The sequence below is a fragment of the Fusarium solani genome, assembly GCF_023522795.1.
Source record: "Fusarium solani strain SB1 chromosome Unknown bctg00000013, whole genome shotgun sequence".
NCBI lineage: Eukaryota > Fungi > Ascomycota > Sordariomycetes > Hypocreales > Nectriaceae > Fusarium > Fusarium solani.
Genome location: NW_027072145.1, coordinates 1,767,597 through 1,790,080, shown reverse-complemented (window position 1 = coordinate 1,790,080; position 22,484 = coordinate 1,767,597). Strand labels below are relative to the sequence as shown.

The window sequence follows — 22,484 nt, the reverse complement described above, 5'->3', positions numbered from 1 at the left end:
GTATGATCCCTTTCTGTGTGTATACCTGGATTGCACGCTGATCTCTAGGTGTCATAAGCCTGCTTCAAGATTGTATGTGAGTACGGTGCCCAGACATCAGGCAAATCCAGTCAAGGGCATAACTATAGCCTTCGATGATCGAGCAGCATCGCATTGTATGAGCCGCATGACTGGAATTATTTGCCAGTAAGAGTATTCCCGTTGGAAGCAAGACGTTGCTGGGTGGTGCAAGTGGAACAGCACATTGGATTTTTTAGCATTTATCGGGAGGGGTAGAATGAATCAATGGCATCGCCGAGTCGTGAATGGATACCAACCATGACTTGTTTCTTTTCAAATAGGAGATTGATGAATGATGTCTAGCATACTCCTCTTGAACCATTCCCAGTACCAGGTCGCGGTCCAGTGCCGTAGATATTGAACAACCGTGGCTATTGTGTAAACGCCGGCTAACGAAGTGGTATCGCCAAAGGGAAATCTAGCCCAGAGTATCTGCTGGCTGTCAGTGCATGTAAAGAAATGCCACTGCGTCGGTAGCCGAGGCGGTTGATGGAAAGGGGAGGAATGCTCACCGTTTTGCTGTTTTCTCGTGTCGCCGCCGCAAAGCTCCACTGATAGCCTTGCGTGATTATGGCCGGCAGTATGCCTAGCTCATCTAGAGCAGTCTCAGCATGTGCCTCGCCCCCTGCTCTTACCAGCAAGTATTTGAGATAATTCCACTGCGCAGCTTGCCATGTGTCTATCTTTAGAGTGGCATTGTCCTCATCATCGCCCGATCTCTTAGTTTCTAGACTGATGGAAATTAGCTCAGCCTTAAGTCCGAGATAGGATATGTGATTTATGCAAAGCATTAGAAGAGAACGTCTCAGCCCATTGGCCCGGTCAGCGTAGTTCTCCCCACTTTCGACATCCGCTCCGGGGTTAACGTAGATGCAAAAGTCAATAAGCTTAGATCATACGGAGTACCGTCGTAGGTAGATACTTCTTAGTGATAGTAGCAGAATGACTAGTACTAGTATTAGCGTTGCCAGTAGGAGTATAGAGAGGTAGTTTAGCATCATACCATAAAATGACATCGACTAGATATGGACGCTCCCCAACCCGAAAGACCTTCTCCAAAAGACAATAATAGACCTCAAAGTTCCATACCATTTCTAAGTAACTTTTCTCAAAACACTGCCTTGCATAGTCTAAAATCTCGTCCACGGCACTTAGTGACAAGGTGCTACCGTAATCGTCTGATTCTTTCGAATACGCGTCATCCTCGTCCAGTCCATGTTCTAATAGATCATCACCAAACACTTACGCATGCTTAAGCCCAGAATACCCTTCCACTTTATCCACTTAAGGATCTTCAAAAGCATTTATTTAAGCACAACGGGATATTATTTATCGCCAAAACCGAGCTATCGAGTTACGATTCCGTCGGTATATAGGGATAAACTGTCTAGTCTCCTACTCGGAGAGGAAGACGTCGAGATTAAAACACGGCTTAGGGAAACCTTTTTGCGAGACCTTACGGACCGTTACCTATTGCCTACACTAGACTCTAACGCTCGTGGCGTATAGCCGCCCTCTCCTCCTGGTCCGAGTCATGGTCGTCGTCTCCTCGACCCCGTTCTAGAGACAATCTGAGTTACGGGTCGGTCATATTAGTGACAGGTGCTAACCTAGGACGCTTTGGTGCTCCAGGGTTATCCATTTGGGAGATAGGGGGGTACTGGGTATGGTCCTCAGAGGGAGGTAACGGGAGTCCTCGTTTTCGATCTTAGTGCTTGATGGTTTGCTTCAATGACTGAACTGAGGATTGCTCGAATGCCGGTTAAGCGTCGTCATCAATTCCATTCAGCCAGGCCACAATAGATCTGGAACTCGGCATTCTATTGCAAACCAAGCGCACTAGCGAAAGTTGCAGCGCTGCCTAGGTATAATGTGTCGTCGCTATTGATGGGATGTCGTTGGGCATGGTCACATGTTCGTTGTTGTCGCGTCGCGTCGCGTCGACCTGACAACGGTGGGGCAAGAAATGAGATGCATGATTGGCCCAAGCTTCGTTCCCATAAATGCGAACAACCTCAAGTTGACAACTTGGCCAAAATCAACCCCGATCGGTGCGTCCCGCCGTCTCTTCAATAAATGAGGCTTCTGTTCATTTGTCCTCAAATCTCCTTGTCTATGCGAGGTTAAACAATCGGGCCTTGCTTGTGGGTTGAAGTCTGCCTTTATATCAAGGGTTAATCAGAGCTTAGCCGATGATTTTAGTTGACCAATGAGACTCCTGTGATAAGCTCCTTCGCTCTTCCTTTCGTGCTAGTCTTGATTTGGGCCCGAGCGGCTAGTGGGATTCCGTCAGTAATGATGGCATCCGCAAATCGAAGTTTTACGGAGTTGAGTTTCAATGCCGTCGCGTACCTATCGATACCTGTTAGTTGTTCTGTTGTGGGGGATGGTCTTTGGCGGACCTGTTATTATAGACGAGCAAAAAGAAAAGAAACAAATCCGCAGATCAAAGGTCCAAGTTTACTCAAGTATACGTAGGGTAGGCATCACATCAACCCATTACACCTTGGCAAGCCTTCACAAGAATGATGGTGAGAGCCAGTAATGCGGTGCTGGGACGCAAGTCCGTTTCGGCTTCTGATATTTTGAAGGCGGATGAAGACAAATAAACCGAGTACGGGTGTAATCTGCTTGCTTAGCAGACACTTGTGGACGCACCAGTGTTGCTGATAATCCCAGACCTTCTTTGAGTCTCTCTTCCGTTAAAACTCTACTCCGCATAGTCAACAAGTCTTTATCATGGCTCTTTTGTTTACGTCTTAGATTAATCTTGAAGCCATGGCGCCTTCGCATATCTACCTCTACAGAAATGGTTATTTTTTTTTTGACTGGGAAGCATTCTCTGTATCTGCTTGTCCCGCTTAGTCATAGGAAGTGATGAACTTCCGGGCATGGACAAGGGTTGATTATCACCTAAGGCCACCGTCATCGGCTACTCTAGTACCCGATATCCCGAATGTTGCGGCTAGGGATTGTTGTCAGCGGGTGTGACATGGGCAAAACAAGGCATCATGCCATAACACCAACGAACTCAGGATTATCGCGGAGTTCAAACCAAGTACTGTAAAACAGCGATCTCAATACTGTGTTGAGGAAGAGCGCCCTCTGAACTATCGGAAAACTTCAATTTCATACCTCTGCAAGAAATGTTCCAACACTACATACGTACATATGAGTAGGCACCTGCTTCCCGCAACGCTCAAATGCAACAAAGTTGAACGCCAAGATCCAAATCTGGTCCCGGATCAAAAGCATAAATGGCTCAGCGCATCAGACGCTATGCGAAAAGAGTTGTGGCACGCTGCTAAAGACGCAGAATCATGATTGACAGGGGTAACTCAGCCACTTGTTTTCGCAACATTCTTCTACACGGCACGTGGAACGCGTCAGCGTCACTGATATGTACAGACTTATCCTGACTGATTGAGGAATGATTGACTGCTGACAGAAAGCGGCACTCAACAAACGAGACCTTCTAAATTTAAATCCTAGTCGCTGGAGGGAAGAATACTTCTGTTGGCCCAGAAACCAAGTCACTGTCATTTAGAGTTTCTCCATGGCAGAAAGAGCTTGAGATGTGAGGCATTGGATGTCTGTATCATTCAAATGAAGGTGCCTTCTCATCAGCTATAACTAGATGATCACCTACTTGGACGCACTTCATTCTTAATGCATATGAATCAAAGTCCGTTTTCGCATACACCTTTCCCATGATCTTCATACATCAAATCAACTCAGGATTCTTCGTCCGGACATGCCCACCGCAGATTCCGTTCCCCCAAGTCCTGCATCAGCAGAATGTATTGGCCTTTCTTGCGCAACGCTTGCCATTTTTACCATGTTGTTGTTGTTTCCTGCGCTGTATATTGCTTACAAGCATGGAAAGACTGGCAAGATGTGCTGGCCGATTCTCGTTACCTTTTTCCTCTTCCGAATCATCCCTGACGCCTATTACTTGGCTGGCCGCGACAAGCCTGACGTGCCCACAACAGTGGCTATGATGACTAGTTCTGCGTGCACTGCGACTCTATCTTTGACGATCATTGGCTTGATTTACGAAGCGTATGCACACCCGACATCATTATTGGCGCAACATATCTGTCCAGAGCTGACCTCTTGCAAGTTCGATCCTGCCTCTATCTCCATCCAAGCGATGGAGTAACAAAGCGGTTCTCGCTGGAATGCACTTCATCTACACTGTCGGCACCGTCACGGCAGCATACGGTGGGAGCCGTGACACGAAAAAACCGGCAGGGGTCCTCAACGATGGACTTAACAAGACTGGCAACGCCCTGATGTTCCTGGTCATCCTCGGTACTTTTCTCTGGCTATGGCCTGCCGGAGAGCATACCTTCTATGCTCGTCAGGATGTCAACTATCACGCTTCCAAAGCGTTGATCATGGCTGCTGCACCAAGCACCGTGCTACAGTCGATCCGTCTGAACTACGACTTAATCTACGCTTTCACGCAGATCCCCCGCCTGCATCCGACCACAGGGAGTTTTGCAATGAGATTCGTTACATTCTCTCTCCAGCTCGTTATCGTCACGATAGCTCTCGTTGCTGGCTGGTCAAGCAGAGATGCGACAAAGATCCGGGTTGCAGCACTTGAGTTGTGTAGTACTTCTGGTTTGGTTTGAGACACGGGTCTGCATATGAAGAAAGCTGATCCCAGTGTTTATAACGCTTTCGTTTCGATGTAGATTCAAGCAGAAATTGTGACCTCGGGCAAACGGGGTCCGCATGCCGAAAATTGTTTAGGAGGATTGGTGAAAATGTTAGGATATAGTAGCGGATAAATCGGTCTTCCGGCTCAGTTATCCCATCAAGGGCCGGGCTTCAACTATAATAAAGAACACATTACGTCGATTCATCACGAGATGTGTCCAAGCTTATTCACTTGCGTGTTGAATCGGTTCCTCTAGAATCATGGAGGTACACCTAACCTACATGACTTACAGGTTGAGGGATGTCGAATCATACCTGCGACCAAGGTGCCGCCATAGAAGGTTGATTCTATCATTCTCATGGTGTTGGATTTTCATACTGCAATCGGTTCATCATTGCGTTACTTAATATTGTACCCGACGATTCCCCTGGAGCACATCTCTGAATCTTTGCGCCCGACAGCCATGGACTGGGAAGACTATGTCTTGCAACGCTGCGCTCAGCGCTGAGCCTTGCAAGTCGCCTCGGAGCAGAGCTCGCGCTTCACAGAGTTCTGGGACCTTGCAGAGTGCTCGAGACTATCAACTGTCATAGACTTAGGCAATCCTCTACTTGCTTCCGGACGCCAACTTCCACGGATGGTTGGGATGTGAGCTGGGAATATGGGCTCTGGAGACACCACTGAACAACCGAAACAGTCCCATGCCAGCCGATGAGGGAACTGACACCTTTCATGCCATCATGTGTCAGTCAATATCTTCCTTGCCATTATAGGGGATGGCTTGTTAGTAGGGAAAATCTATGAAACGCTATTTATCAAGTGGAGGAAGTGATAAACATTTCTCAAGCTTATTCTTTAAAGCGAAGAGTTCAAATAATAACCCCATAGGCGGACACACATAAGCCTTCATAAAAGCAGGCAATAGACGCGTCCTGTAAAGACAGTTCGGGGGGGAGATAGGGCGTCATCTGCAGTTTCCACCCAGCCTCTGCCAGTCCACTGTTCTGTCTATGTTCTTGACGATGTCCGCATTGTAAATGCGGACACAGTGTCATTGCATGGAATTCAGACCTGCGTGACAGATATAACAGGACCTCAGCTAATTCAGGACAAAACAGTCTCCGATCCTAGCTCACATCGTGGACTTCCGTTTTGACCCCTCCAACTCTCTTATGACGCTGTTTTGTCTCTTCTCGATTCATATTTTGCGAAATAGGAGCTGACTCAATACCAGAATACATGCGCTCTACACGTACCATCTAATTGTATCTCATCCATGATCAACTCAGCGCCCACGCAAGCCGCGTTGACCCCTGCCGTCATGGATCCCACCATGCCCTTAGGGCCAGGCGTACCTTTCTAACAGGTGACCTCGTCCATCACGTACGTCTAATAAGACCACACATTACCAACACGTTTCCAGATATCGTCAAGGTCAGATGCCTTCACCTTATTATGAGCTGAGTTAAGAAGTGCTGGGTAGGTAACAGCCCTGACATAAATTTCTTAACACACTGAAAGAGCTTCACTATCAGTATCAACCCGGCCGCAAGGGCTAATTTTCGAGTGTGCGTGCATAGGTAGTTTTTTAGAGGTTCCATTAAACGCCCATGCTCTTGTGAGCAATATCTGCCGGGTTAATTAGGTGTGCGGGAGCAATGGTCGGAGGTGCCTTAATTTAGTAAATGCCAAAATGGATGCAACAGAGATAAAGGTCTTCCGGAAAGGGCAACCTTCATATATCGCAACAATTTCCTTTTTCCCCCTTACCGCTATTGTTATCTGTTGATTGAGAACCCTGACCTGCAAAGTGTGAACAGTCGAGGCTAGAACAAGTTTTATTTCATGGGACGAAGTAATTTGAATAATGCTGTGACTTAAAAGACCCTATAAACTACACACACTTTCAGAAGAACCGGTGTGATATTGATAACCCCAGGGTGGTGAAACTAAGACATGTTGGTCTAAGTCTGTTGAGGGTAAAGAACCCATCCCATGGCTAACTGTCCAGCGTTCTAAGATACAAGATAAGATTAAATACCCAATTAATGACAAGTAAAAAGACTCTTGTGCCGGCTGTAGCAATCATCCCGAGACAATAATACAGTGCCAACTTTCCGCATAGCGAAGGGGTTATAAACCTCAATGACAACCGAATATCGTACCGTAATCCATGCCCGCCACCATACCCAGGATCTAGGAGTGAAAGAGCGGCTCGCACACAGATCACGGTAGCTGGAAACCACTCCAGTAAAACGACCATCCCAACTGGGCCAATAATCGCAGCGAACAAAGCCAATACCCACGTCGAGTTTGTTTCGGAAGTTGCTTCATCGGTATGTTGTGGGATGACCCCCAGGCCTTGGGCGGCCTGTCTGAAAGGTAGGGCAGCGGGCGACATGATCAGTAGTTCTACTGCCTCGCACGCTAGTAATGTGTTGACATAGTAGCCCCAGGAAGCGAAACTAACGGAGCGAACAGAATAGGCCAGGTTTCGCAGGGAGGAGCGATTCCCTCGGACAATTGCCCACGTACGCAAGAGTTTCAATGGGGCGCAAAACACCACGGTGATGATGGTTTTGGCGAAATGTCCAAGATACCGATCGAGAAAGGTGGTCAGGACTTCTCGGAATACTTGTTCAACGACCCAGACACAGAATGGCTTGAAAGGAAATATGAATGCGGTGAAAAAGTTGGGCGAGTCGTTAGGGAGCTTATCGGACCCGGCTGAGTTTGCAATAGCCGAGTTGCGGGCGATTGTGAGGATCGGGAAAAGGTAAAAGTAAGGATAGGAGACCTAGGTTTTCTGTGAGTATCTTTCTCTGATGGGGCTCTGGCACATACCACACACTGGGCGGCATTCCTAGCATATAGCCAAAGGTCTAGACCAGTTGCGGCCGGTGCATCCATTTCGAGTGACTTCGTGGACTTTTTGGTTTGTGATCTAAGCTTGGACGGAATCAATGCCCGTGGATGGGGATGAAGCGATGTTTAAGTACTGAGTATTGGTGAAAAGCCTGCTTGAAGAGTGTTGGTCGTGAAGTCGGCGATTTCCAGATGCGGCATTCCATCTCCATCCGTGCAAAACAAACAGGGATTCTGTAACGTACCAAAGGTCCCCTAAATTTAGTTACGTTCATACCTGTCATGAGCCGATTGGTGCGTTGGTAAGAATGCTCAGCCTTGAAGGATTCGTCTCGAACAGGCTGAACCGTGCGTAACTACATCAGTGTGGATAATTCACTCAACTAGACCATTATGGTAAGCTCCGAGGTGTGAGATATATGGGGCATTTCATTGCTGCCTTATCTTGGATCCCGTGGCCCACCAACTGTTGTACTGGTTGTTGTTCTCATTGCAAGTCTTCACGCCCTGGATGCGGCTTCAAACAGTATTCTCCTTGAAGGTATAGTCATCATCTAAAATACGGTGCGCTTTGTTCAACGAAGGAAGAAATTAGGGGTCGAGAATATAGTGGCCCGGCCAGAATGAATACAGTGGCAAATATATTTCTCTCAGCGGGTTGCCTCAGATTCTTTCATCTCTAGTTCTCACAGTGAATAGACGCCGTACCACCGAAGACATGGCTCTTTATGTAGTACAGGAAGCAAATGATGCATCCTGGCAGAGTGGCTCGGCTAAAAGCTTCTCACCCAGGGATAATCGGAAAGGCCAGCTCGATTGGAAACTTGGTTGAATGCTCTAAGGAGAGCCTCACATTTAGGCCTTGATATCGGTCGATGCTTACACTTTCGAGCTTGTTGTCTCCCCATATAAATTTTCACTTGGCTTATTCCGTTCTTGAACGTCGGGTACATCTCCGTCGCCTCTCGATCGTGCTGTAGATAAGTTAAACATGGCTCGCCTAGGCCCATGGACTACTTCCTGGGCTGCATAGCTTGCTGACTTGGACCAGGCAAACTCAGTCACAGACTGCGATACCGCTACCGGGAAGCCATGGATTCGAGTAACAGTGGTCACATGGACTCGAAGTTTGGCAGCGGCCGAGAGAAGGTATGCCGTTATATCTCAAGTAAGCGTAGAGATTAGATGACGGAATGGAAAGGGAGCAAGCTGTCGATTGCTTTATAAAGAGAGTTCAGCAAGTAAGAAGGATGGTAATAGAATGTGGTTCGGTGATGGACGCTTACAGCCAAGGCCACCACCTAGCAGCCCCTGGCGTCCTGGGTTCCAAAACATGGCAGGATTCGGGGAATGGCCATGTTGGATTTGGTATCCCCTAAGATCCAAAGCCTTTCAGTAAGCTACTGTACTGTTGGCACTGTTGAGATGTTACCGCCACCGAGAACGAGCTTAGTTTATGCCATCAGAGTTCTACTGGTAAAAAGGCTTAGCTTCAACTAGCCGTCACACATTAGCCGCCTCTAATAGCACGATCAATTTGGATAAGGGGTGTATTAGAGGCCCAGTTATTATAACCCCTCAGTACATCCACTGAGTCTGTGACTAGGAACTAGCAGTAGATCTGTCTTGCTGAGTAGTGTATGGCGAGGTGCGACTTTCGGAGTATGCCGAAATGGAATTATGCTAGCGAACCCAGTGCGTGAGTGATGTCGGCCGGATTCACTGCTTCGTTTTCGCGAAATGTTAATCAGCCGTCCCAGCAGGCCTTGGCGAGGCCGTATTATGTCGGCACTAGATCTTTGAAGGATTTCCACAGGACTTGAACAATAGGATAGCGTTGGCGCTAGCAGAGAGTCGGCGCTCAAGCGGAGAACCCGTCGTTGAATCCCTAGGCAAACTAGTGAGTGATCAACATGCTGCTCAACCCGGTCTGCTGCTGAAAACACTATTTGTCGGCTTCGGTGAGGTAGGCATGTTAAGACTGGTTTAAGAACCACATTTGCAATATACTGTTGGTCTGTTTAGAGAACCTGGCTATGTCGATGGCTGGGAGTTGGAAGGGATCGTATGGTCGTCCTCGTTCCGACCATGCACACAATCAGCATCTAGTATCACAAGTTCAGTTTAATACACAGACGCAGCGTTGGGTATACTACCCTCGAGGGAACCCCCAAAAGATGTTCTGGCATAGCTAGGTCCAGAACCAGACTATCTTGAAGCCCCAGCAAAGTGCAGCAATTTTGGCACCCTGTGGTGCCTCAAGCTGGCTTACCATCAGGCCGGACACTGGTACATTGACAAGTTTCTTGGCACCTCTACTCGTTTACCTTACGTCTAGATCAATATACCGCCATGAAAATTCACCTTTGACGATAGCCAAATGCGGTGTGGTACAAACAGTCCAAACGGCCTTGTACCTAACGAGCAACATCTGTCACTTTTGGCTCTGGTATGACAGTTATTGTTTAGGTCGCGGTGTTTGTATTGGGTTTTCATGCTGTCATGTATTAATACCCGTCTCTTCTGCTGTTGTGGCTGACGACTTCTTGTCATCATTGCAGATAATAAAGAAGAGGATAACAATGGCAGTAATTGTGTACGACAGCGATGCACCCGCTTCAGCTGGAGTTTCGATTAGTCCCTCGCGAAGGTGGAAGTGAGGTAGATCACCAAAAAATGACACGTAGAGTTGGTGATCCCAATGACGTCTTCAAAAGAAGGCATGGGCATAATATTAATGAACGTAGCGGTGTAATAATTTTTGTTATCATCAATGATGACAAGGGGTCATCAGCCACAACAGCAATAGATACAGTTATCCATACAGGGCAGCATTAAAACACAATGCTCCTTGACTGGTAAGATGTGCTTCGTTTTCGACATCTATAAAGCCGCAGCATCGCATCCCGGCTCACAGACAGCGTATCTCGTACACGTCCTATCTTTAGGTCGTGGTTGACATGGGGTAGAGCGGTCAAATGATATATGGTCGTGTCAACTATCTACTTGTGAATTTCTAAGCCCATGAAAAACACGAGACTTCCCTCCGAAAGGCGCCGAATCAAAATCAGTTGTCAGTAGAAGATTTAAAACCCATACACAAGATCCCAAGGACAGACGTTTCCACCACTTTCGCTGTGGTATATCCAGAAGCCGCGGAGCGGTCTGCAATTTCTATCATCTCTAATCTCGGTGTCTTAAACTTCCGGTGATGGCAAAGTGATTAATGGCCCCTATGCTCCCAGGAAATCCCGAGACTTTAAGTTAGGCTCTGTTGTACGGGGCTTGGGACTAGCCTTTCAACTAAACAATCCCTCTGCACTGTGTTTTCTACCTCATTAAGCTACGCTCAACCACTTCCAATACCCAAGGTAAGACCATTGGGCCATGTCATAGAAGTGTTCAAAGGCTATATACTTCATTGACCAGATGACGAGTTAGTTGGCTGAAGTCAAGGTGTCCGTGGCGACCAGGCTTCCTGACTCGGCCACTGCAATTGTAGCTGATGTATCATCACCTGTTGTTGACTTTGTTCTCCGTAAGGTTGGCGTGTCTCTGTAAAATGGACTGTATGTTCCTGAGGCCACATCAGGTCTCTCCTGACCTGTAGAGGTGGAGTCGTGAGTTGCAGCCAATGTAGGAAGTGTCAGTGTGTCCGTGTAAAAGGGTCCATATGTTCCAGAGACTACACCCGGTTCCTCCAGGTTACCCGAAGTGAGATCACCTGTCGTCGTTGTGGAAAGTGCCGATGTATCAGTGAGAAGGGGCCCATATGTTCCCAAAGCTAGTCCGTCATGACTGTCTGAGGTGAACAAAATGCGCCCTGTGTTAGACGTGTCGGTAAAGAAGCTTCTGTGCGTCCCAGAGGCCCCCTCTGAGCCCTTTTTGTTACCTGGATCAGGCTTATTTGTCCCCAACGACGACGGGATAGCTGGTGTGTTTGTGTAAAGAGGTCCGAATGTTCCAGACGCTATCTCAGGGCCAGCCTGGCCATTTGAAGTGGGCGAGTCATCCAGCTCACCCGCATGAATCATGCTTGTGAAAAACGTCGTCTGGGTGTTTCTCCGGTCATCCTTGTCAACTATCATGATATTAGAAATGTCATGGTCGAGTGAGGGGATACAACGTACATGTAGGTATGGAGGGCTGAACTCGTGAGCGAACAGAGGCCAAATATGTCGACAGGTAGGTAATGCATTGGACCCTGTGATTCTCTTGGATTAACTTGGCATCTTCACCTTGCGGATTGGCGGTGGCGGCGTTGATGCCTCCAAGCCAAGCAACGGCCAAAACGAAAATCTTCATGATGGCGACTCAACAAACAGAAAGAGGGGACAGAAAAAAAGGGTCTCATATAACATACGAGCCTTTGTTTTGACATACACAACACTCTCAGGGGTTCCCCCCTTTTTGGATGGTCAGATGGCCGGTTTCTCTCTGTCTCAAAGGGAGAATACAAAACCTGAGTCGGCGGGAACAGTTTTTTACTGGGCAAGGCAGTCTGAGACATTTTGCATGACTACGCCAATCACCGACAGCCATGTCAGAGCCTTGGGCGTTTAGATTGCGGCGATAGAATTTGGAACTCAATAATGAGGCTTGATAAGGAATGGTGGTGCCTTGGTTGGAACGGAAAGTCCATTGAATTTTGAGACAGCACTGGTCTCGTAATTAGCGAGTCAACCACTCAATGCACTCCTCTTACATGCTCCTCTTTGACAAAGGGGTCTGTCTTACATGATAAAGTGAAGGAACGTATTGCCTCTTCTCAATAACAAACAAGTTCCTGCTACCTGTCCATCAGACGAGTTGCACCCTCGCATAATAACATTTCAATGACTTTACAGTGCGCACGAACAAGATTCATCTTGCCGCTCACCTGCGCCGTCATAGAATGATACTTTACCATTATTAATCCGACGCTGGCTCATCAGAATCGTCGTTCGAAGCCCAGAGTGGTCAAGCTAATCATAGAGTAACCCGCTGCACCATCTACGTTTTCATCCAGGGCTATATTTGGAGGATATGCACCCTGCAGCCCTCCTACACTCTTCTGGGGTAATATCAGGAAAGCTTGTTTGCGGAATGGTCGCCTAGGCTAGCATTCCAGGAACACGTTCGTGGCATGAGATGCTAGGATCATCGGTTCTTCCCACTCACTGGCTCGGGCCTTCTCAGCTCAGAACATGCAGTAATGCCTGGGCGCCGGACCACCAATCATCCAACCTTCCATTGCCTGTACGTGGTGAAATTGGAGTCAAAGAGGTCATTTTAGGCTTTAAGTATCACTAGCTGACAATATTCCGGGCTTCTCCGCCAGGCCCTCTGTGCAATCGTGTTATATTTCTCGGCGCAGCCGATCTAACTTTCCCTATCTGACTGAACACCATACAATATTACCCAATACGGCCCACCAGACCCTCAAGCTCACTCAGTAATTGTCCTTTACGGTGGCCAACGTCGGCATGCTATCATCTAGCCGTCTCTTCGGCTGAGCTAGAAAAGGTTGAGCGATCCAACGACAGCCGAAAGGCCATTCCAGAAATGCTGTTGATGCATCTCAGTTCCTAATGCCTTCCCTTCGCACTACATGTCGTTTGTTCGACAGTATTGTTGCGTGGAATCTGAGTGTAAAGTCCGGCTCCAAGCCTTTGCCACCTTTTCATGTTCTCATCCTCTTTCACCCGCTGTTCAGCTCTCATACAGATCTCTAGAACTCTAGAACGAGTTGCACCAGATTCCCTCACTCTCTCGTTTGTCCACAAAACAAACGCGATGCAGGTAGACAGGCTGTGGGCTTGCTCCCACAAAGTCTCACTTCTTTCTCTTCTTCCTAAAATAGCCATTGATCAATTGCCTACCTATGCACAGAGTCCCTCCTTTCATAGGTCATATCAGCCATGTTGGCGGCGTAGATCTGAATCACGTAGCACTTGTTCCAGTTGCCTATAGAAAGTTCCCAGATTGGTGTCCAGATGGCATGAGGCCAGTCCTAACTCTAGGTTCCGTTTCCTAGCTTTCAACTTGTCGCTGTCTCGAGTGAGTACGAAGGTCAAGATGGCACCTTGGCTTACCTGAACCAGGCCCGCTTTCTTTCTCTATCCAGGTTTTTCTTCGAGAAGGTAGCCAAGTCTGATACCTCTTCCATTTTGAAGAGAAGAAACGCGGCCGACTATTGATATTTTAGCATGTCAAGAACTTTTCTATCAACATCGTCTCCTTATTCAGCGTCTCAGGCATGAGACCTTGAATCTTCTTCTTTTATATATAAAGTCTACAAAGTAAGCATGTCAATGTGTCTAGGTCTCGTCTAACCAAACCGAGGGCCCATTAAGAACCTTGTCGAACTTCTGGCACCAAATTAGTACATTTTCCACCAACATGTGAACTAAATCTGAGACGAGCGATACTCACAGTCACAAATACATACTTAGCCAACTTCCCGGTTGTTCCCTGATGACCAGTATCCAACTTCAGAGTGCAAATGGAATTCTCCCACAGCCAGTCATAGAAGCCCTTCCCGAAGATACTCCAAGCATGCTCCTGCACATTTCTCACGATCTTGTGGCTCAGGTAACCCATCAAGGGCCGAGCTTCAACTAAAATAAAGAACACATTGTCAACACATCATAGCATCGCACATATCTCACAAAGTCCCCACTACTCCTGACATACGACGCTACCCTTTTGTGGGAATATAATGCCAAGCATGGGGAACACGGAAATATCCTGAATTTGCAAGGAGGTACCAGTGAGATCATCAGCTCTTCTACACGTCCGAGAGCAAGAACAACATACTTGACAAGAAATTACTTCCAATCGCGTCCTCCAGGTTATGTTACGCTTCATCAATGCACCAGGAAACCGTGAGTTGATCAAGCTCTCAGACTGGAGATCGGTTGGGCTCTTGAACTAAAGATGGCTTTCAGTCGATGGAAACGACAGGTGACGTTCGATAGACCATGATGGGTTCGGCTGGAGATTTGGAACTGCATCACTGCTTGTTTATTTCATGATCATGTGCTAAACTATTGGCGAGATTCATAAACTTGGTATAAGGCTCAAAATGAGCCAATATCAAGCCCTTGATGAACCTTGTCATCGGATCCAGAGCATCTTCTGGTGGAACATAGGCCACGTCCGATTCAAGTTTTCCAACAACTTCCGAGTCTTTGTACACTATGAAGATGTCCTAAGATCCTACAGCCTGGGCCGGATAACAGAACATCAGCAGTTGCAGTAGATGAGATCGGTGGCTCCTGTGATAGTTTTCCAACCCGACACCTGACAAAGCATTTTCAATATCGCGCGAACTTTTCCAGTGCCAGCAGTGTCCAACGTAATAGCAAATGGCTTTGTGAGGAACCCAATCCCAATAGTGGTTGTCGTCCCCTGGTTGGACAAGTCAAGGAGTCGCGTCATGGACCGTTCTACAAAACGGTCTATCAAGTGTTTCTCATCGGTCTGGAAACCCTGAAGAGACAGCTGCAGCCCATTCGTAGCTGGAAATGGGAAGGCCATGTTGGGGGCTGCTGCAGGTATTGCAGTTCATGACAGTTCTAGATGGTAAAGTTGGCCGTTGGCTATCTCTATGCAGAGTACTCCATCTGCTTTTCGGGTCGCGGATTTTCAGAGAACATGGCCGGTCGTTTGTTCTCCTCTAATTCGCTACTTGGTTTCTTCTGAGGAAGGGTCGCTCTCAGATGTGAGCCAGCATTTAACCTCTGGTCTTCTAGGTTGTAACTTTGCACTTTTGAGTCTCAGAGAGCACGAGTTTAGCTACCATCGACTTTACAAGTTGTATCAATGCAGCTCTAGAGCTAGTTTCAAGCCTTAAGCCAGATCGGCATGGATTAGCAACTGGAGGAAATCCGAGACTGCTCAAGATTATCGAGTCACTTGGTGATAAGAGTAGCTCAAAGATCTGATTGGCTCTCTGCATTCTGAGGTGTGTCAGCAGTTAAAGGGAAGACGCGTTACGTGTCCTGCGTAACGCGTAGCTAACGCGTAGCTGGTTGGCGTGGCGGCTAACTTAGGGTAACTAGCCAGGTAAAAGTTTGCACTCTGTAGGTACATACTTACCACGACGCTGAACCAAATACTGCTCAAAATCAATTTCAAGTTGAATTTTGAATTCAGGCGCAAAGCTTACATTCAAGCAAAAACAAAATTTCCAGTTACTTTCATTCATCTCTTTGAAGAACGGGTGTTCAACCCCTACCGTCTTCCACATTACACACAAAATGAGACAATCATCAACTTGGACCATGATCTTGTGGGATGTGGTAGAGGTGAAAAGGAAGATGGTCTCAGAGATTGGAGTGGGATGGTTTGGATTCAAAGCCATTCATTCTTGATGGAATTATCATGGTTATTTATCAATCTTTCTGGCTTTCCAGAGCGCACACAGGCTAGGTGACATTAGTCTTGGTTTGGCGTGGGAGTGATGCGTGAATCATATTGCAAGCCTAAGCCCAAAACGTCGCTGATAGCCTCGGAACCGATAACTCGAATCAGTCGAGTTTACCGCGCGTAGAGCTACGCCAACGGCCTGATACACAGAGCGCTCGACTAACAGCATGCCAATACGAAGAGTCGCGCGGTAAGATAAATATAGCATCGCTTGACGAGATTGCCCAGCTCAACCAGCCTGTCCCTTGATTCTTAACTGCCATCTGCGTTAAGAAACCCAACAAACCCAGTTGTGTCTACCTCTTTTATGACTATTCCTTGATATACTTTTTCCTGACTTCACCATGTCACGAGTCAAGCACTTCAGTGCCAGCGCCAGTGCCAGCGAGGTCTTTCAACATCTGAAGGCCGACGGCGTTGTCGGGATCGAGGGTGTGGCAACTCGTCAAAGCATCGACGCTGCCTTGGCCGAAATTGGCCAAACTTCTAGTGGCCCTACCTTTGGACTCGCCGCCAAGAGTCCCACCTTTGCCCAAGAACCCCTCATGAGCCCGTTGTTCCTTGATATCGCGGACCGCGTTCTCACGGATACCTGTATTATCTACTACGAGAAGGAGAGGACGGTGTCCACATCGACTCCCCAGGTTTCTCAGACATCCATTATCACGGCTGAGCTGGGCTCTGCTCCATGGGGGCTCCGCAGACAAGATCAGTGCCATCACATCACCCATCCTGCCAAGCGCGAGGCCGATGTGGGTATTCTATATGCGGCCGCCGACATGACGACTGAGAATGGAGCCATTCGCGTAGTTGTTGGCTCAAACCACTGGACCGATGATCGCGATCCACTCCAGGAAGACGAGACCCTGGTTGAGCTTCGAAAGGGTGATGCTATCATATGGTAAGTAAAATCCCTTGTAACTTTCCCATGGCTCCTTCCAGGCAAGGAAGCTGACTAGGTTATCATTAGCTTGGGGTCAGTCTACTACGGACAGGCGCCCAACAAAACGGACAAGACAAGCGTACTGCTCAGCGCATTCTCCACGCCTGGATATCGCCGTCAGGAAGAGAACCAGTACCTTGCCGTTCCTTGGGAGGTGGCAGAGAAATATCCCACCGAGGTGCAGAAGTTTATTGGTTACTCTGTCAGCCGTCCTTATGGAGGAGCCGTAGAGCACATGGAGCCTTTGGATTTCCTCAAGGTCAAGGGTGACTGGACAAAGTACATTCCAGTGGACCTCATCTAGTGTCAATTGATGGTCTCCAGCACGGGGCCCGGATCGAGATTGAGTTTACGGTTGCAAATGGTATTATATGGAGCAGTGTAAAATTGGTCTGTGGATCCAAGAAAACAGCGCTACACGGACTGTACACCCGTTTTGGCTCGACGCACGATCAGGTTCAACCAGTGATAGGTTCAAACATCGCTATTATAAGAACGTTCCAAGCCAATCTACCCATTGCTGTTCGAAAATCTTGACGTAGGCTGCATTCATGTCGGGACAATCAAGTCTGAGTTTTGTGATCGACTATGACCTTCATGAAGATAGCCAGGATGAAGGTCCGGTCCTCACTCAGGGGTGTGTTCCAGGGGTCGCGTGCTGAGAGCCAACTCAGCCTGTAGTCATAAGTTGGCCAAGGCACCCAGCGGAGAGATAGAAATCCGCACGGAGAAGAGAAAGGGGGTCGGTCACTGTGATTGGCATCTCCCTCTCGGAAAACTCGCCTGTTTCTTGGTTCGCCTGAGAGCTGACGAAGGTATTGCTTGGCTGAGCCCAGAATGTTCCTGCTTCTGTCTATCCAAAAACAATGGGGTTGCGTCATTGCTCTCACCTGCGTTCATTCTCTTTCCGCGCAGGCTAGATCTGAGGAATGTTGGACAAGTGCAGGCACACTCGTCATGTTCATGCTGCGGGTGAAGAAACCTCATGCACAGTCACGTTGGCCTAAGTGCCTAATGTCAGTTAGCGAGAAAGGTCGCTATGAGGGGGCAAGTTGGAGGGGAGGGCCCCAAACCTCGTCGACGTAGCGATTCTGAATGATTCGAATTCTGGCTCAAGATTGATGGAAATTCGAAGCCGTTGTTGATGCCACACTTTGAGGCTTCCGGGGATAGAGACATCAGACGGCAGGTTTCCACTGTCTACGCAAGATTGAGAGGCTGGTGCTAGAACGACAACTGATCGAAGCCGGATATATATAGACATCAAGTGTCAAACGTAGCTTCAAGCTTTTTGCTTCACATAAAAACCATGGGCAATTGACATGCTAGAGCTAGTATCAGGGGAGACAAGCTTGTTGTCTCTCTGGATGACGGTAGCATCTCACAAGTCGTCAGCCACAATCACAGGGAATACAGTCATGGGCAGAAGGCAGTAAACTCAACTCCATGGAACACCATGGTATTTAAGCGATATGAAAACGGAGAGGTAAATTTAAGTTGATCAGCAGTCAATGAACCGTGTCTTGTCTCGTATTGGTCGTATCCCTGTGCATGCCTCACGTCACAGTCCCTTGGAATCCCCCATCGACGTTAATAAGCCACTGGAGAGTAATTTCTTCGCAGGCATGCCCGCCTTGCTCCAGCTTTCAGGTGGAAACTCAGGTCCTCCAGGCTTGACAACCGTCGAGGGAGTCCCGTTCGCGAGCGAAGCAATGGGCAAATGTCTTGGTCCCAGAAATTTGGAGGGTGGGACGGGCTACCCGAGAGCGCAAACTGGACGTCTCGGAGGATGCCATCGGGGCACGAGATACTGGACATAAATGAACAGGTACCTCTGGCATGAGAGGAAATAGATTGTTTATTTTTATCGTTTACTAGAGATGACAATATTAAATTGAATGTGGTTGTGAAATGGGACAATACCCTGACCTTCAATTTAAATACCCGCACCGTTTTCTCTGAACCAGTGGACGCTTCGTAGAGCTAGAAGGTACAGTAGAGTGTCTTCAAGACCCTTACCACAGGCGAATCAGCCAAGCTCCCTGGTTGAGATCCTTCTAACGGTGGACACGTATGAGAAGGTAGCCCAATGAGCCAGTGGGAGTTGAGACAGCGAGCGCGACTGTGACGGCGAGAAGGTCATGCCTCATTGCTATGCCGTGATTCAGGGTCTCAGAGGGTAGGTCACGAAATTGCCTGTAAAGGAACTGCATCCCGGGTCAACCATCGTGCTCCCGTCCACAATCGTTCAGGGGTCCCGTTGCCTCGCGGTGATCCACCGTTTTCCATCCATCATCAAATAAATATATAACCAACATCCTCTCAAAGTACGCCGGTGGACTACTTCCAGGCGCGTCGCAACACCAAACGGCGTCAACCCCGGTACTTAGGCCCGGTGCCGGCCAGGTGTCGACCCGATGTCGGCCCTGTCAGTAGATTGCACTGGAAGCTAGCGGCTGCTCCCTAGCGCTCGCGTTCAGGTCACGGTTCGAACACTGAAGGGTGGGGTTTGAGGCCACCAGTGCCGCGCGCTTTCTTCAACATCCAATTACTGGCAATGGGTTAACGACCAGGCTCGCGTCTTCTCGGCGGCAAGGTGGCTGGGACATCTCGCCCAAGTACTTCTCCCCCGGTCATTGTCTCAGGCAACGGAGATTGGCACTGGCCCTGAGATATGTACACGGTGCGTGGGCGACCAGCCGTCTCTCTCTCATCGGCACTGTATGCATAAGTCAACGCCACCAGGTCAAGCATTCTGTTTGTCCATGTCTGAGAACAGTCACCTGTGGCTGTGAATCTCGGCTGGCGACCATGTCAGCTCACGGTTGCTCTACGCGGCAGTCTCGTCCTGACTTCACCGAAGGATCGCAGCATTCATCACCACAAACACGCATTGTCACAAGAGACATGCATAATACAGTTCAGACACACCGACCCTCGGCGGCAACGCATCGCGACTTTGCATTTGGCGCGACCGGCGTCCCTACGTGCCGTGGTGACGCGTCAAGCCTCGTTAGGCTGGACACTCTGCACAACGGCAGCTCAGCCTGCATAGATCCTGCACAGTGACGCTCTGCCACCATCCTCATGGGGTCGACTTGCGGGCATGGCTTGTTGTCGCAGTTGTTCTCTCGTCCAGCCACCGAGCACAGATCGGCCTCTCAATAGCATCTCGTTGGGTAGTTAAATGCCCCTGCACTAATCCAAGGGTGTTGAGGCATCCAAGTGCCTTGCATGTCATCGGCGCCTCAACTGAGTTCCCCCACGCTAACATCTGCACTGTTCCGAGCTTCGATTCGAGTCTTTCTTTCTTGTTTGGTCCCCTCCAAAATATGCAAGACTCAGAGACGCATATGCGCGCAAATGCAGCACGCAACAATGAGTCAGTCAGCGAAAAGGGTCGGCCAGCGTTCAGCACACGCAATCGAGAAGTGGCTTTCTTTTTGGAATGACTCTTGAACAGAGACAAAGGCCATTGCCAGTCACACCAATCCCTGCACTTGACCCAACCCCTGCGATCGAGAATACTGTATTGTCCTCAGCACCAGCTGCTCTTCAATCTCACTGGCACTCTATCTCACGATACTTTCATCTATTCTTTGAGCCTATCTCCCTTCCTGGCCCGCACCAGCTGTCCTGAAAGTACACTTGGGTCAGACCTCTTCATCACCAAGGACGGTATACAGTATGCCTGTCAAACCTGGTTTGCCCATGGTGCCGCTTGTCGTCGCTCGTCGCGGCCGCCAGCCGATATGTACAGACAAGCAAAATTCTGCAACACCCACCATGCATGCTACAGCCATATCCTACAACAGCCCGAACGCCAATTCACCCGCGTAACAAATTGACGACACGAAGGCGGCAAGCAGCCAGGAGTAATCGAAAGATGGCATGCCCATGGGTCAGATTCTTCACGTCTTCCGCAGCTGGACTCGTTTCAACCGACTACTGAATCCATCGTTCAACTCAGCTCACGAAAGTCGGTCAACAGTGAGTGAAACTCATCCAGGCTGCTAGAATTGACTATTGACTCCAATGGTCGTTGACAGATCTGATCTCTTCTTGGTCGACTTGGCAGCTCACTTTGCTTCCAAGACTCAGCTTCTGCTTGTTCACCCATCAACCATCGATCCATACCAAACCTCCTCGCCGCCGAAGCGAGCGAAACAAACATGAACCAAAGTGGTGCTCAGGGCGACTCCAACTCCTCACGTCTCCGCAGCGAACTGCTGTGCAGCTAGGCAGAGGCAACCACGAAGAGGACCGAGAAGGAGGGAGAGATGGCCGCTGCTGCCAAGTCTCACGAGAACCATTGCTCCGTGACTGACGAGGCGACGAGATTATTTAATCTAGATAGTGAGGCCGTGAATAAGGGAACAGACGATTCTATCATTCGCTCGCTTCTGGAGAGCCGAGACTTGGGGGTTGACGTCGGAGACGTGGGTGCCATGATCGAGGCGCTAGAACAGAGACGTGATGCCAGGGGAGATCTAGTCAAAAGGCTCAATGCCTGCCTTGATCACGCCAGTGAGTAGGAACGTTTGGCAAAGGAGATTCTCGAAAGTGTCAAGACACGTGCCAAGCATAAGATCGAGGAACTGAAGCAACAGGAGGCGAAACTGAATTTCCAGATTAATAACAGCATTGACAAGAGAAGACTGCCCGCTCGTACCCTTCAAACAGCGAGAAAGGATCAGCGAGGAGGGAAACTGGGCGCCCCCGTCGACGAGGACTGGAAAGGTGATGAGAGGATGGTGGAGCTGAGTCAGTGGATGATGAGTTCATGGGAGACGGAGGGCACATTCTTGTCCCTTGTCGGACGGTCTCTCGCAGACTCATCATTGCAGACAATAATAGTATCTTGGACGAGGGGGAGGACAGTCTACTCAGACAGCTACATAGCCAGATTAGTGGTAGCGGACTACGCCATAGAATGAAAGTGATACTTTTCACTGTGGCAACCTCTACACCTGCCTGCAACACCAGGGCTATCGTGAGGGGACCGCAAAACTCTGGCATTGGTGACCATCTACGGTTGACCATGGCCCAAACCCAAGCTTCTAGAACTCAAGCATGAGTCCCCAAAAGCGGGACAAGACCACTAGAGCACCCAGAAGTATGATGACGTTTCTCTGGCACCTAGAGTGACAAGTGATGCCCACACCGCTCAGTCGAGGCTGGTGGTGCGGGGAGTACTCAGCCACTGTTGTTGGTGGTTCAAAGCCTGCACAAAAGCGATTCCATTGCGTCCTTCGTAGTGTTGCCTGGCGTGATGGGCAGGCTCGAGGAGGTAGTCGTCTTCCTAGGGTCGGAACGTAGCATCATCGCCGATAGACGGCGTTGGAGATGTGTCGTCATGTAGCAGGTGGTGAGTCGATATCGACACGACATCGGCTTGAACACGCCCCGAAGCCGCTCTGAGCTCCAGACCACAGCTTTCAAACCTTGGCCGTGCAATTCGGGCTTAGTTTCATCAATAGGAGACGAATTATGCTTAGAAATCGGCCCAGAGTCCCATGCTTCTCGCTGAACGTT

The 22,484-nt window shown here is 48.8% G+C and overlaps 4 protein-coding genes across 4 annotated transcripts; 2 read left to right on the top strand and 2 right to left on the bottom strand.

Moving 5' to 3' along the window:
- Nucleotides 1–3,814: 3,814 nt before the first annotated feature.
- Nucleotides 3,815–4,700, top strand: MRS44_017434 (uncharacterized protein; the record flags this gene model as incomplete). Its single annotated transcript, XM_046271738.2, has 2 exons — nt 3,815–4,122; nt 4,184–4,700. The coding sequence occupies 2 exons, from the start codon at nt 3,815–3,817 to the stop codon at nt 4,698–4,700; spliced, it is 825 nt and encodes a 274-aa protein (XP_046124887.2).
- Nucleotides 4,701–6,728: 2,028 nt separating this feature from the next.
- MRS44_017433 (uncharacterized protein) lies at nt 6,729–7,639 on the bottom strand (the record flags this gene model as incomplete). Its single annotated transcript, XM_065617811.1, has 3 exons — nt 6,729–6,744; nt 6,895–7,526; nt 7,574–7,639. 3 exons carry the CDS (start codon nt 7,637–7,639, stop codon nt 6,729–6,731), a joined length of 714 nt encoding a protein of 237 aa, XP_065473883.1.
- Nucleotides 7,640–11,031: 3,392 nt separating this feature from the next.
- On the bottom strand, nt 11,032–11,899 carry MRS44_017432 (uncharacterized protein; the record flags this gene model as incomplete). The annotated part of the gene is made up of 2 exons (XM_046280372.2): nt 11,032–11,675; nt 11,725–11,899. The coding sequence occupies 2 exons, from the start codon at nt 11,897–11,899 to the stop codon at nt 11,032–11,034; spliced, it is 819 nt and encodes a 272-aa protein (XP_046124889.2).
- A 4,451-nt stretch (nt 11,900–16,350) lies between these two features.
- On the top strand, nt 16,351–17,253 carry MRS44_017431 (uncharacterized protein; the record flags this gene model as incomplete). The annotated part of the gene is made up of 2 exons (XM_046282836.2): nt 16,351–16,907; nt 16,977–17,253. 2 exons carry the CDS (start codon nt 16,351–16,353, stop codon nt 17,251–17,253), a joined length of 834 nt encoding a protein of 277 aa, XP_046124894.2.
- Between the last annotated feature and the right edge of the window lie 5,231 nt (nt 17,254–22,484).